Source organism: Grampus griseus (genome assembly GCF_964374135.1).
Source record: "Grampus griseus genome assembly, chromosome: 2".
Taxonomy (NCBI): domain Eukaryota; kingdom Metazoa; phylum Chordata; class Mammalia; order Artiodactyla; family Delphinidae; genus Grampus; species Grampus griseus.
This window is the reverse complement of record NC_139018.1, coordinates 148,000,868-148,016,176: the sequence shown is the minus strand read 5'-3', so window position 1 is coordinate 148,016,176 and position 15,309 is coordinate 148,000,868. Positions and strand designations below refer to the sequence as shown.

Sequence of the window (15,309 nt, the reverse complement as noted above, 5' to 3'; positions counted from 1 at the left end):
CAAAACCGCCCTAGGCCCACGGCTTAGCAACTGCTGCGAGGTTTTTCCCAGGACAAGGCGGAGGAGCAGCGGAGGAGACTGGGGGTGCAGACACACTCACTGATTGCAGAGTCAGGCACAGACCCTGTTGGAAACAACAAGGGACTGGCTGACCCACCACACAGCTTCCACTGTGAATGTAGAAAAGGCTGAAGGAAGCCAGGGAGAGACTGGTGTGTGTGGGCTCCATGGAGCAGAGCCTGCAGGTGTTGCCCAAAAGCAGGGGCTTCATCCACTATAGCTCCACCTGCTGCCCCCTGGCGCTAAGACTGGGCCCGGAACTTGGACTTGCCCAGGTTCCCAGATGCCCCCCCCATATGCTGACTCAGCAGGTCTGAGCTGGTGCTGCGGAGCCCCAGGCTCCCCAGCGAGTCCAGCTCCTGCACTGCACCGTCCGAGATGAAACGGGAGCAACCCCCTGCCTTACGAGAAAGTGCATCTAAATGGAGACATGACCGCCACGGAAAGGTGCCCCCAGGACCCACGACCACTGCCCCCACAGGACAACGACACACGCCTGCCCGGAGGTGAGTTCAGCTGCTGTGCCCAGGGAGTTCTGAAATGCAGCGGGGAGACCAGGAACTGAAAGCCTGATTATCTCAGTTTAAACTTAAAAGCTGCTGCTCAGCTCAGGTATCAGGCAACGTTTCCAGCTTTCAATTTTATGCACTCCAAATACAGCTAAGTACTTCCAATGGAAACCCAGCAACCAAAGACTTAGTAAGAAAATGGGTGTAAAAATCGTGAATATTTTTCTATTGACTATCTGTTGAAATTATGTTATTTCAGATGCATTTGGTTAAATAAAATACACTGTTAGAATTAATTTCTCTCTTTTTGTGAAGGGCTATTGGAGCACTGGACACGCCCAGACTGGCTGGGAGTTCCCATCCATCAGTGATGCTGGGCCCAGGACCCCAGGCTCCCTGTGAACAGACTCGGCCCCAGCACGTACCTGCCGACTGCTGCGTGGGAGCCTCGCCAGCCGCACGCCCGACATGTCAAACAGCCTCACCTGGCGGTTGTCGTGGGGGAGGGCAATGATTTTTTGGCCAACGCACACATTGATCCTTCAAAGAGATAAAATCAGGTTACATACAAAACAATGACAGCACAAGTTTCTGAGTTTATAGACTATGATGCAGTAAGGGATTTCATACTATTCACACTTCAAGGCAAATCACACCAGCAAACCACAGGTATTATCTGCCTAGGGCATCAGGAAACAGGCCAAGTTCCTTACATGTAACTTACACGTATGTACTACTCAGTAACCTTTGGCCATAAATGGCTCATTCTTATTCTTACAAAGCTCAATACACCAACATGATTTTACACCTAAGTTTCAGTATTTATAGAATACTGGATATGCATTAGAGAATCAATAAAAAATACTTTCCCCGGAGTCTAAACCACTTTTCCCAGGGCTCTACCAAGTAAACACAAATTTACATGAAGCAGACACAAGCCACAAGGCCCCCTTCAAGCCACACTAAGGGTTCACATGAGGAGGACCACTGTCACCTGTTGATGGCAGAGTCCGTGCGGATGGTCGCGATGGGGGACCTCATGTTCTTCAAGTCCCAGACCTTCACAGTGCGGTCGTCGCTGCCGGAGACCACGTTATCTCCTACGGTGAACACGGCAGAGGTCACGGTGCTGCAAGTGAAGGACACAGGGTCAGAACCTCGTCAGGAAGTTCGCGTCCACACTGCGTAACAGACAGATGCTCTTGCTGCCAGAGGCCCTGGCAGGTGGGTGGAGATGTGGACGCTGCGAGTCGTGTACCCCGCTCACTGGCCCTCCCGCCTAAACCTCCACTGGGCATGCAACCGAGCACAGCTGACCTCTCCTACTCAACCTCAACTTCTCCACGCAACGGAGCAAGGAAACGCTCCCAGAAGAGGTGGACTAGATGAGACAGAACCTGCCAAAATCTCTATACAGCAGACGATTAAAAAAAAAATCCATCCCAACTGCAACTTTCAATCAATTTAATCAGAACACGGGAAAAAATTTCATTCCAACAAGAACAAAAACCAGTTTAAAAAAAGATATGAACAGACTCTTCTCCAAGAAAGGTTTACAAATGGCCAATAGGCCCATGAAAATTTGCTCAACATCATTAATCATCAGGGAAATGCAAATCAAACCACAATAAGCTATCACCTCACACCTGTTAGAATGGCTGTCATCAAAAAGACAAGAGATAAGTGTTGGGGAGGATGTGGAGAAAAGGGAACCCTTGCGCACTATTGGCGGGAATGTAATTGGTAAAGCCACTACGGAAAACAGTGCGGAAGTTCCTCAAACAATTAAAGACAGAACTACCATGTGATCCAGCAATTTCACTCCTGGGTATTTATCTGAAAAAAACAGAAACACTAATTCAAAAAGACACATGCACCCCAATGTTCATAGCAGCATAATTTACAATAGCCAGGACATGGAAGCAAACTAAGTGTCCATCGACAGATGAATGGATAAAGAGAATGTGGTGTATATATATATATATTATATATATATATATATACACACACACACACACACACACACACACAATGGAATGTTACTCAGCCATGAAAAGGAATGAAATCCTGCCACTTCTGACAACGTGGATGGATGGAGGGCACTATGTTAAAATCAAAGGCCACGTGCACCACAGGGAGAAAGGCAGAAGTAAGGGTAAATCTGAATAGCAACCTGATGACCCACCCGAACTCCCTATCTGAAGAACAAGGACACCGTAAGGGCTTGAGCAGAAACGAGGTGTTGCTGCCCCTTAGGGCCGAGGCACAGCACTGTCTGAGCAGCTCGGCCATTGGCCAGGCTCTGGGGGCAGATCCCTCTGCTGCCTGTGATTTCTCTGTGGACTCGAGGCCTCAGGAGGTTTGGCCAAGTTAAATTTCAGTTAACATTCTGCTAAATTAGTGGGAAAAAGTCCCCACAAAAGCTCGTCTAACTCTATGTTAATGAAATGCTGAAAGACGTCAGGTTTTCAGTAAATCACGACCCTGACAGGTATTGTAGGGCATCAAAGGGAGAAGCTGGTGAGGCCATCCTTCTAAAGGCCCCTCCGATGCAGGTCCCTCAGGGGCGGGTGGGAAGGCTCGGCTCCGCCAAGCTCCCACTGCCTCATTTATCTTACTGCCGAGAGCAGCTGAGTGTGTGCCTCCAGCTGATGGCGCGGCACCTACTCACCACATACACTGCACAGCCTGGAACGTTCTGCTCCCTCCATGGGCCTCAATCAACAGAGCGTCCAGAGAGCTCGTGCTCCTCTTTAGGACTGACAGCTGTCCCCCCACCACACAGAGACATGGCTGCTTTGTGTAACACTCTGCTGAAATTTTCCAGCAAAGTAAGGAAATACATGATGTGGAAAATGCCAGCCTGGGAGACACAGAGGCAGCGAGCGACTCCTCTGGCTCCACGTTGGGCAACGTCTGCAGGGCTCCTATCTCTAATTCTTAGGACGTAGCTTCCGACGGAGCAAAGTGACACTTTCCCACCTGAAGTACAAGCCAGAGGAGCAAGTGCTCCAGAAACAGGGACCCAGGCTGAACCTTTGTGGCTCTTCCACCTTTGGGGAGACCCCAGGAGGCATCGGGTGGCTCTCGCCTGCTTAGGATCGCGGCAGGGCACGTGAAGTGCAGTCCCACAGACGTGACATGACACACGGACCAGAAGGCCTTTCCGCACCCGCACGCAGGAGACCTGTTGTGACTGGTGCTGCTTGCAGGGGCTCGGGCCACCGCCTTCCTTCCTGACCACTGGCTTCCAAGCTGTGTCTTCCAAGCTAAACGTCCCACAGAGTAACAAGTCTTCGGCAACACCCAGGATCTCAGAGAGCACTGCCCTTCCGATCAGGAGTGCTCTTCAGAAGTTAGAGACTCATGTCTCCTGTGTTTCAAGATCTCTGATGCCTGAATGAGAAACAGAAAACTCATCTCCAAATGAAACACACTTCTGGAGAATCCTTGAGGGCCGGCTCCCAAAAAAGCAGACCCTGAGATAAAAAACATTCAAAGGAAAAGTCAGTTTTGCATCACACATAATTTTTCAGGACTTAAAGTCCAACTGCTCCTGGAAGAAAGCAGGTAGCGCACATAGCGTGTAGGGCCTCGGTCTCACTTGTTATTTTCTCTCCAGCCGCCCTCTCCAGGGTCAGTCGAGAGTTTCCCAACTCACCTCGCGATGGGCCTGAACCACAGAACTGCTTCCTCAACAGACTGCACACCTCTCGCGTGCCTGGTCCTGCTTCCCACAAGAGAACACGCAACAGAGGGGGCGCGTGACAACGTCCCCATAGCCCACGCTGGCGGAGGACACAGGTGCGCTGCAGGGCCGGGCTCTGTCCTAACACCAACACTCCCACCAACGGCACCCATGCCAGAGCTCTGGGGACGTGCCCGCCATGGCCACAGAGAGGGGCTCCAAGGGGTGAGTCAAAACAGCACTGCTCTTACTAGGCTAAATTCTCCTCAGCATTTTATTAACCGAATTAATAAGAACCTTCTCCACAGATTATTCAAAGATGACAGGTCCACACAACCTGATTTAAAATGATTACAGAGAAGTTAAAATCAGTAAGGTTGATATAATAACTTCACACTTGCAGTATCAAGGGTCACGACTCTGATTTCCTTTCTGTGAAACCTGGTCGTGATTTCATTCTTACCAAACAATGTAACAGTCAACCATAAGTCAGAGTTGAGTGCTGCAATTATATCAATAATTTAAAGAAATCTGAGAGGAACGTATTCCACTTAGATGGGGGGCGGGGGAGTGATCTCCCTCAAGTTTTTTAACGCTCCATCCCCTGATTTTCTGAGTCCAAGAGTTTATCTGCTTACATGCTCATCAATTAATAGCCACTGTCCCAGTATCAATGTGACATGATTCTGTGCATAAAAATTGGGAAGTAAAGAATTTCAAAGGTTTATTTTTTAAATCTTCCAAAAGGAAAACATCTGTTCATAAGTTTTGAAAGTAATATGATATAAACAAGCCCTATTCATAAGATAAAAGTCAGAAATATATTAGGAACTACAAGATTTTTACTCTCAAATACGTTAGTAGATTGGCCCTAAATTGCAAAGTTGGAGCCAGAGGGCCCAGCCTGGGTCTGTGGGGATGGTCCGGGGCTGGAAAGGCACCTCTTCTTCGCTGGTAAAACAAGGAGTCCACCCGAAGCGTCTCTCCCACCAGAGCGTGGGGTGACTCCCCTAACGCTGGACAACAGGTGCCAGAGGGTCCTGACAGCCCGAGGTCGTGTGCAAATGTGCCTCAGAACCATGTGGAGTTCCCAACAGAAGTGACACAGGCTGCACGGAATATGACGTGTGTGCAGAAACATATACATGCACGTGTAAACGTGTCTGTCCAGAAGTGTTACAGGCTGCACAGACCGTGATGTGTGTGCAGATACATGTGCGTGTGTGTGTGTGTAACGTAAGCCAAGACTAACCTCCCGCCATCACTACCACCTCCCAAAGCCAGGCTCTGCCCGGCAGCTGCCCCCTCCCCACGCTGCTCACTGCTCGCCGTCGCTCAGGGGGTCCTGCCAACACCTGTGTCAGGTCCAGACGTGCCTCGGGTAGGTCTCAGTGAGGCTGTAACGACGCAGTCGGGAAGGTGTCCATCTGTGTGAATAACCTGACGATGCTGCTCTGGGTCACCTCAACGAAAAGTGAAGCAATCAGCTCACAACAAAGAGGCATTTAAATGCACTAATTTCCTTAAGTCCTTATTTTTATTAGTTACTAATCAGCCCTTCTTCAATGAGGAATTTAAAAAGGATAAATGGAGAAATATTAAATCTCCTCTTACTTTTCAAAACTATCTCTTGAATTTCAAACAACTTTTAAATGTATCACCAGGGATCAGTAACTAAATTACTGTATATCCACTACCTACCTCTAAAGCCAAGGTGAGCGAGCAAGAAGGAGATGGCTCCTCAGCCGCTGACAGAGACACTCCCAAGATCTTTCCACAAAGTGCCCACGTGTGCCAGGTGCACACGCTCACCCGGCAGCTGCCGCGCACCACCACTCATGCCCTCTGCCCATTTCCATGACAAGACAAACATCCACTGATTCATAACCACTGCAGTCAGATCACATTTCTGAGACCATGGCTGCCACTCCAGTCTCTAAGAATTTGAGCAGAGTCTTTGGGCAAACAGAGCTGAGAAAATCGGAAACGGGGCAATTTATGGGGAGTTCACGCTGTCAGCCTTGGTTTGATGGTAACCTCAGATATCAACCATCTATTGCCAGAAATTACGTAAGTCTCTACACTTCCCCAAATGAAACTGTTTTCAATCTACCCAAGCGAACAGAAGACAGAAGCAGACTCCCAGGCATATGGAGAAGGGGCTGTAAACTGGGGGAAGTTCAGGTTCGAGTTCTGAGGCCCCTGTGGTGCCCCGGGCCTCTCCTTCCTCCAGCAGTCATTGCTACCCCTCTTCCTCCTCCTCATCACAGACGAGGGCTGAAGACCAAGACCAGGAATGACAGACTCTCAGCCCAGCGCAGAGGTCTGCCAACCACCCCTACCTGCCGCCGCCTCCAGCACAGGCCTGCACACATGCTGTGTCGCTGACCAAGCACAGAATTCAACAGTTAAATCGAACCACCACCCAGTTAAAAGTATCACACTGTCAAAACACTTTTTCTCTTTAAAACTTAGCATAGGGCTTCCCTGGTGGCGCAGTGGTTGAGAATCTGCCTGCCAATGCAGGGGACACGGGTTCGAGCCCTGGTCTGGGAAGATCCCACATGCCGCGGAGCAACTAGGCCCATGAGCCACAACTACTGAGCCTGTGCGTCTGGAGCTTGTGCTCCGCAATGAGAGCCTGCAACAGTGAGAGGCCCGCGCACCGCGATGAAGAGCGGCCCCCGCTCGCCGCAACTGGGGAAAGCCGTCACACAGAAACGAAGACCCAACACAGCCAAAAATAAATAAATTAATTAATTAAAAAAAAAAACTAGCATAAAGAAAACTGTCAACAGCACGACACAAAATTCAAAGCTACTTTCACCTTCGTAAGCATAAGATCTAGAATTTAGATCTCTGGGTATCTGGCAAGAGAAGCATATGAAAATGTCATAACTTTAAAGCAATCATTATAATCTCTAAACTTTTTTAAACCAAGTTTTTGTTAGATGCCATGTCTTATTTTCTTTAGACAAGAAAGTACCTAAGTTCACATTTGGGGGATGAAGTTAAAATCATATGAAAAGAATTAAGGCAAAAAAGAAAGAAACAAAAAACTTTGCATTCTCAGATATTTTACCCGCGTTGAGCTTATTTCAGATATTTTCAATGCCAGAGCTTATTCGCACGTGTAAATACTGTCAGCTGGGTACAGACTGGAGTCATCGGCCACCCACAGGGGAAGCTTAATGACCAGTGACTGCCTCAACTGTCAGTCCCTTTTTATAGCAATTGAAACAAAACAAAATGAATCTAAAAAACGGGGGGCGGGGGGGGGTGGTGGTGACGACTCTACCAAGCTCCACAGGAGGCAGCGGTGCTGGGAGGAGAGGGATCAGGAGCCTCCCTTTAGAGCAGCAGTCCCCAGCCTTTTTGGCACCAGGGACCAGTTACATGGAAGACAATTTTTCCACGGGGCGGGGAGGGGGGCGGGTTTGTTCAGGCGGTAATGGGAGCGATGGTTCAGGCGGTAATGGGAGCAACGGGGAGCAGCAGATGAAGCTTTGCTTGCCCGCCGCTCGCCTCCTGCTGTACGGCCCGGTTCCTAACAGGCCGTGGACCCATACCGGTCTGCGGCCCAGGGGTTGGGGACCCCTGCTTTAGAGGACAGTCTACACGGGCATCTCTCAAGAGCAGCAGTGGTTTTAACCTAAGTATAGGTTTTGTTATAGTAGAGCCACTTTCAGGAACGTCTCTGTATCCACAGCCCACAAGGTCAAAGTCCAGCCCCACCGACTGAGCGCAAGGTACGCAGAGCAGCCAAGGCACTGTCCCCACCAGGCTGTCTTGAAGTGGCTCACTCCCTGAGTTACACTGTCAGGTGGAAAACACATGAATACATAAGGATTTAGCTCATTTCAGATAAAAAGCACTGGATTTCAATTCCAGCTGATGACAGAAATACATAAGACAGAAACTGCCAAGAGTTGAAATTCCTATGACATTCCAAATTTTTCCAATTAAACATTTCTATTATTTCCAAGAATAGCACACATTACAATTCCCACTATTAGGAAAAGTTTGTCATATAAGGTTTCTAAAATTACTTTTCATGCAAACTGGTACACCTTGGGCCACTAAACGCTAGTCTAATAATACAGCCCCCCAATTCCACTAAGTAAATCCTGTTATGTTAAAATTCCTAATATAATGAAAAAATTTCATAATACAGAGTGAAAATAAACATAACATACCAAAAAAGAAAAGGGTTCATTTTTTGTCTTTTCTAAAAATTTATGAGGAAAACCTTAAAACAGACCTTCCATCTGGGAGCCCTCTCTACCCACCAAAAATAATGCAGCACAAATCTCAAGGGGACCCATTTGACTACAGATTTTTATCTTTCAGTGAAACCCTACTTTCTCAAAAAGGCATAGGGGACTTCCCTGGTGGTCCCGTGGTTAAGACTCCGTGCTCCCAAAGCAGGGGGCCCAGGTTCGATCCCTGGTCAGGGAATTAGATCCCACATGCCACAACTAAAGATCCCACACCCAGTAACGAAGACCTGGTAAAAGAAAATGAAAAGGGAAAAAATAAACTCTCCCCCAGCTCCCAGAGAAACTGGACTGCAGAACTAAGCCAGTCATGTTGAAGCCTATACCACTACATCTTGCCTTACGAAAACGCAACACAGAAAATTCAAATTACCCATATAGGTAACTGAATTATTCACATTATGAAAGATGTGAGAGTCTAACATACTTTACTAAAGAATTTGTGCTGAGTTCCTATAAATGAAAATATGCCCTAAGATAGGCTTTTCCAAAGTGTGTTCCACATCATAGTAATGTGAAATATGTGGTCACGTAATTTTAAGAAATACAGCCTCTGTTTAAGTGACGATCCACTGAAAACATTCCACGTGGACATTTTAGGGCGACACAAGGAAAGAACAGCAATGCTCCAGAGAACAGCACTTCTGAGTGTTGCTTTTAATGTTCAGAAAAGAATCGGGTTAAAAGGATCAAGAAAACCATCCCAGAAAACTCAGTCACCTCCCAGCCCAGGAGCAAGCTCTGCAGGCATTGAAGTGAGCTCCCGAGAGGACATCTCAACTGTCTCTGGCTGGAAGTGCAGGCAGGACAGCCAACGCTGGGGCCGGTGGACAGATAGGGACAAGCACGGGGGGTCATGGGCATCCCTACAGATGTGAAGGGAGGCAGGACACCCGGAGCTGCTTGGAGATGTGACTGATCAAAGTGAACAGCACTCCCTCTACTCTGGTTTTGATAACGGACGCCTTTTCGTGGGTCCACACTTACATCCCCGTGCAAAGGGAGTACATTCCGTGGATACCACGTGTCATATGGCTCGACCCCAGAAGACCCGTGCCAGACACAAAAAGGCAGCAGTCAAGTCAGGGACTAGGAAGAGTCCTTAACTGAAAGCCTGTAAAATGTCTCACTTCCTGCTTTTCCAAACTGCAGTCATTCCCAGAGGCTTACAGCTGATTAACGTGGGATGGTGGTTCCAAAAGGGAGAGAACAGCCTGCAGCCCCATCTGCTGACCACACGGCCTGTAGCCTCTGCAAGGCCTGTGGGCCCCAGTGCAGCCACAACCGTAAAGTCGACAGGAAACAAAAAAGCCAGCCCCTCACCCAGCCCACCAATTCACGAAGGCTTGAAAAAAGGTGAAGATTCCCCTTCTCTGACACTTACTGCAGGAAATTAGTACCAAAGAGAGAACTTTTTAAAACTGATGTTTGTATCTACACATCAACGAAATATGCTAGCTCATCCTAACAGAGCAAGAAAAGAGAAAACGTAAATACTCTAAGTAAGAGCGGTACTTTACGTATATTCTATTACCATCCAAAAGCTCCTGTGTCCTCGTAGTAAAAGTGAACTCAAGCGTGAACCGACGTCTCAGGTCGGGGTTGGGAGAGGCCCCCAGGGGCGGACCCAGCACCCTGTCAACTCTAAGCCACTCCTGATCCCATTAGAGAAAACAAACCTAAGAAACTGTGTCACATACTGGAAATAAGTCCTTCATCCCCAGTTACACTCCTCATGTCTCTCTCCAAAACAACCGTCGTTTTACACACCTACCAGCTGCAAAAACAGACCAACAACTAAACAGGTATTTTAAACATGACACAGTACTTGCTACCCTCCACAATCAGAGAAGACAGGTGGGAACAGGCCACTGCTACCATGCTCTCAAAGCTACACCAGGCTCTTCCATCGACTCCCAGTAAGACAAGTAAGTTCTTGGCTTTTTGTGCAAAACAAAATAAAAACTTTCAGAAGTTAAATAGAGCAACTGAAAATAGAATGTGACCAAAAGACCCTTCAAATAACATGGAGACAGAGCTCCCTGGAACCAAATTCAGAGTCCGGCAATCTTGAGGACCCTGCTTCGGTTTACCCACGGACGGGCAGGAGGCCATCAGGACTCATCGAGTCCTCACCGTGCTCCACACTCACCAGGGGAGCCTCCTGGATTCTGCCCCCGCAGGCCTACCCTACCCCGTGCAGCAGGGGAGGCTCAAGCGAGCAGGGCAGAGGCCCGTGCGCCACAAGGACTGCCTGCCCTCCATGCGAGACTCCTCCACCCGCCCTGGATCTCCGGCCAGATTCTGCTCGGTCCAGGACCACCAGCAGGGCCAGCTCAGTGAGGAGACTGGGGCGGACAGCACAGGGTGAGTCTGGACAGACGCCTGCCAGGCCAGGGTGGCAAGTTGGCCGAGTGAGGGTCTCGTGGAAGAGGAGCCATGGGGCGCTCGGCGGTGAATCTGGCACAGCCTGAGCATCGCTCATACTCACGGCCACAAAGGCCCATCACCCTAGAGTAGGAGGGTCCGCGAGGCTGCACTAACTCTCAACCATGCCAATGAATAAAGCGCCAGCTTACGCAGGAAGAAAGGACAGAATCAGCAAAACCATCCTTTCCCAACTCTCAAAGGAATAACTGATTCAGGCAAGGACCCTTGATGACATCAGACCTTTCACTGGGTGGAAGATCGCTGAGAAACAAGATGCACCTCAACGTGTCAACCCTCACGGTTGCGGGGACACCTGGCAGACACTACCTGTGGTCCAGGCCAGCGTCCCCAGTCATGCAGTGATGGGTGGGACGCGGCACACACAGCAGTGGCTATGAGACTTCCGGCAGAAAGGAAGCCGCAGAAGAAATGCAGAGGGTGCATGTTCCACATGAGACTGGCTTGCATTCCACACACAAACTCGACGTCACAAAAAATAATGATAACAAAATGGGTGGAACTGCCCCAGATTAAAAGAGACCAAGGAACATAGTATCTAAATGTAATGAATGAATCTCAATTAAACCTTAAAAAAACATAAAAGATTCTCTGAGGACAACAGGGATAAATGTGAACATAGGCTGGATGTCAGAAGCTGTCACAGGCTGTTTTTAATTTTTCTCAGGTGGAAATGATACCATGATATTTAGAGAATGTCCTTATTCTCAAAGACACAGCCTCAGCCAAAGAAAGTACGAGTGCGTGCTGTACATCCAGCCCTTTGCACATGTGTCTGCAGAGACAGAGGCAAATGTGGAAAAATAAAAATGGGTGATCCTAGGAGAAGGGTAATTGGGGATTTGCTGACTATTCTTTCAACTTTTATGTTATGCTTAAACTTTTAAAATGAGAAACGTGGCAAAAAGACGTGCAGACTAAGGAGTAGGGCTGTGTGGGCAGAGTCCTGGCTCGTCCAGCGCACTGTGACCGAACGGTCCCTTCTGCTCCCTGGGCCCTGAGTGACTTGCCTGAAAAGCAGGGAAGAGCAGCTGCTCCTGGGCCCCTGGGCACCCCAGCAGGATCCCCCCTCCACAAACAGGACCGGCCACAGGAGGTAGGGACTTGGGGGAGCCCGGGGTCCCCCTAGCAGGAGCGCGCCCCTCTGACAGATGACGGCCTTCCCACTGAAGCCCACACTCAGCTGGGCAGTCCCTGGGGCTGCACACACCAACCTCTTGACCTCGAGCTTCCAGAAGAACACTGTCCTGGCTTCCTTTTGAACATTTATTAATTTTGAACATTAAATCTAAAATTTAGTACCTAACATTAAACACAGAAAATGGATTCGTTTACAGGACTGTGTGACAAAGACGGGAAATCAGACTGGAGCAGCCGACAAGCAGGTTCATCTGCCAAGAAGCGTTCGCTGATATGGCCGCGATCTGGCCTTTACGGACGCACTGCTGTACAGGAGGGACCCTGCAGGACAGCGGGGGCAGGTGACAGGACATGGTTGGGAGCTGCGGGTGACAGGAGTGCCAGCGGGGGCTGCACAGGGCCACCGGGAGAGGGCCAGACTGCAGGCCGAGAAGCTGGGAGGCTGGGCATCACTCAGTGGGAAGGTCACATGGGGTGAGAAAAAGCGTGTGGGGGGCGAGCTGTCGGGATGCAGCTCTGCCCACCAGGCAGAGGGTGGGACGTGGGGACTCTCCCGGAACAGCCCTGCAAACATGCGTGATGTCAAGACTAGACAAGAACGAGCCCAGCGCGAGGACAAGGAGGGGCAGGGAACCGCTCTGCTGTTCACACCATGACCCGAGCGTTTCCTGGCCCTTCCCCACCTCCTGCCCACCTCCAGTTTCAGGAGGGGACATCAGTGAAATCTTCCAAAATGGAGCTAAGTGTTTTGGGAGAGTAGCCATTCTGAAAAACAGTGGAGTTGGAAATTAACACTGAAAATTAAAATAAGAACTGAGTCTTAACGTCTACCTGCAAAACTTCTTTCTCGAATAGTTAAAAAGAGACATCTAAGCAACTGAGACTCACTCCGTATGGCCCTGGAAAACATTCACGGAGTGGATGGAAGGGTCCCTGAAGTCCCACAGACGGAAAGTCGTGTCGCGGGAGGAGGTCACCACCAGCCGCTGGGTCGGGTGTGTGCAGCAGTGCGTCAGCTCCTGATCGTGCCCTGCGACAAAGACGAAGGGCAGATGGTCACAGGGAGGCAGGCCCCTGCTATGCTGCCGGTAAGAGGAGTTGCGGGAATGGTGTGTGGGGTTGAGGTGGGACCCGTGTTCCTTCCCCTCGTGCATTTGGAAGAGCAGGACAAGTATGGGTGGGACACTCCTGACCCCGATGGCTGGAAGGTCAGGCAGATCTCCAACAGGCCGAGTGTGTAAATAAGTACAGTTCCAAATTCCGTACTTGCAGAATAACCTCTAATAATACACAGGTGGAGCACTCGGTAGAACACAACCTTTATCACTCAATGAGGAAAGGCACTCACCGATAAACACGCACAAAGGCCTGTGATGGGCAGAGCTCTGAGACAGCCCAGAGATGCCCAGCCCTGGTACACACCCTGCAGGATTCCTGCCCTTGTGTTTGGGAAGAACCTGCAAATGCTCTGGTAATCTCGGTACATTTTGAAAGCAAAACAGATTTTGAAGATATAACTAAGGCCCCCAAATCACATGGCTTTGAGTTAATCAAAAGAAAGATTGTCCTGGATGGGCCTGACCTAGTCAGGTGGACCCTTTCAAAGGGTCCCGGCAGAGGTGCTCTCCTGCTGGCCTAGAAGAAAGCCAACAGCACATGGTGAGATGCCTCTGGAGTGGCCACGGGGGACTGAGGGCAGCCTCTGGATGCTGAGAACTGCTCCCAGCTGACAACAGGCAGGAAAACGGGATCTCAGTCATGGGCCACAAGAAGAGGAATCCTCCCAAAGGCAGTAAGAGGACCCCAGGTCTCAGGTGAGAGCACAGCCCCCACCAACACCTTCACTCCACCCATGACACCCTGAGAACCAGAGGGTCAGCGAGCATGTGCCCAGAACTCCTGACCCAGGGGCACAATGTGATAAATTCATGTTATTTTAAGACATTAAGCATGTGGAAGTTTGTTACAAAGCAAAAGAAAACTAATACAACAACCACATTCAAATATCTGGATACTGCATGTATCTAGATGCAATTAACTCCCCCGAAGATAAGATAAATTTAACTACCAACAGCTCTATTAATCATAAAGGAGCTCTGAAAATCACAGCTGCACCAAGAGAACCAAGAGTCCTTCTAGACGAGACGTCGTCTGCACACAACCGGGAATGCAGTGCCTGCACACCTGTCAGGGAGTGAACAAGTTCCGACGTCTCCACGTCATACAGGTTTGCCGTTCTGTCCCACGAGGCTGTCACCGCCTGCTTGCCCCCGACCAGCCAGTCGGCGGCTATGACCACTCCCTGGTGGCTCTTAAGTGATGTCAGTGGCGCCCGGATGGTGGGACAGTCGCTGGATGCGTCCGCGTCTGCATCGGGCTCGTCCTTGTCGGAGCACTCCACCTCGTCCTCGCCACAGAGCTGCTGCTGGGGGAGAGCAGAGAAGCGGTTCCCTGGGAATCCTGAGGCTGCCAGACACGGCTGCACAATCGCACTGTTACTGTCTGTCCTTCTAGGACTTAACCAACGTTACGACCAACACCAGTGGGTGTCTGGTACTAAGTAGTGCTCAGTGACTGTGTATCAACTTCACCATCTCCTACTTGGCTAAAACCCTGGGCCAAACATAAGAAGAAAAAATGAGGTGGCTACAACATCAAATGAGCTACAGTTCATTTCCACTAACCAATAAAAGGGGAAAATAAAATGATTTTCAACATTTTAAGTTTTCACCACAGATTAGGAGAAAAGTAATAAAACTAAACACAACTGAAAATCAATTATTTGTCACAATAAAAAAAGGAACATTCAGTTCTCAGAAGCCTATTTAAAACACGTTTAGAATTCTATTGGTATGTTAATAGACATTAGAGTTCACTTTATTTTCCTACATTATCAATAATCTTTTATCAAAAGCTAAGGATAAAACAAAAAACCTAATAGTCACCCTAGGCTTCAGGTCTTTAAGAAAATACGGTGTATTCATTCAACAAATATTTATCAGGTGCTTACACGGTGCCAGACCACATGCTGGTCACACAGCAGAGAAGGGGAGATGGCCGCTGCCTGGCATGTCCACGTGGAACTTACGTAGGAGGTGATGTGGGCCTGGGGCCCCGCCTCACAGAGCGTATGGGCCAGCGGGAGGCAGACACACATTGGGCACAAGTGCACACACATGGGTACGGG

At 49.3% G+C, this 15,309-nt stretch overlaps 1 protein-coding gene across 2 annotated transcripts in view; it reads right to left on the bottom strand.

The window, feature by feature from the left end:
* Nucleotides 1-15,309, bottom strand: part of WDR37 (WD repeat domain 37) — a 58,817-nt gene that overhangs the window by 4,376 nt on the left and 39,132 nt on the right. Inside the window, exons 10-13 of one of the 2 annotated variants that reach the window (XM_082649304.1) lie at nt 14,307-14,547; nt 13,011-13,152; nt 1,564-1,698; nt 995-1,109 (exon numbers count right to left, since the gene is read on the bottom strand). In XM_082649304.1, coding sequence (XP_082505430.1) covers nt 995-1,109; nt 1,564-1,698; nt 13,011-13,152; nt 14,307-14,547 — 633 coding nt within the window. The remainder of the gene's footprint in view (nt 1-994; nt 1,110-1,563; nt 1,699-13,010; nt 13,153-14,306; nt 14,548-15,309) is intronic. The other variant, XM_082649305.1, reaches the window with a different exon arrangement.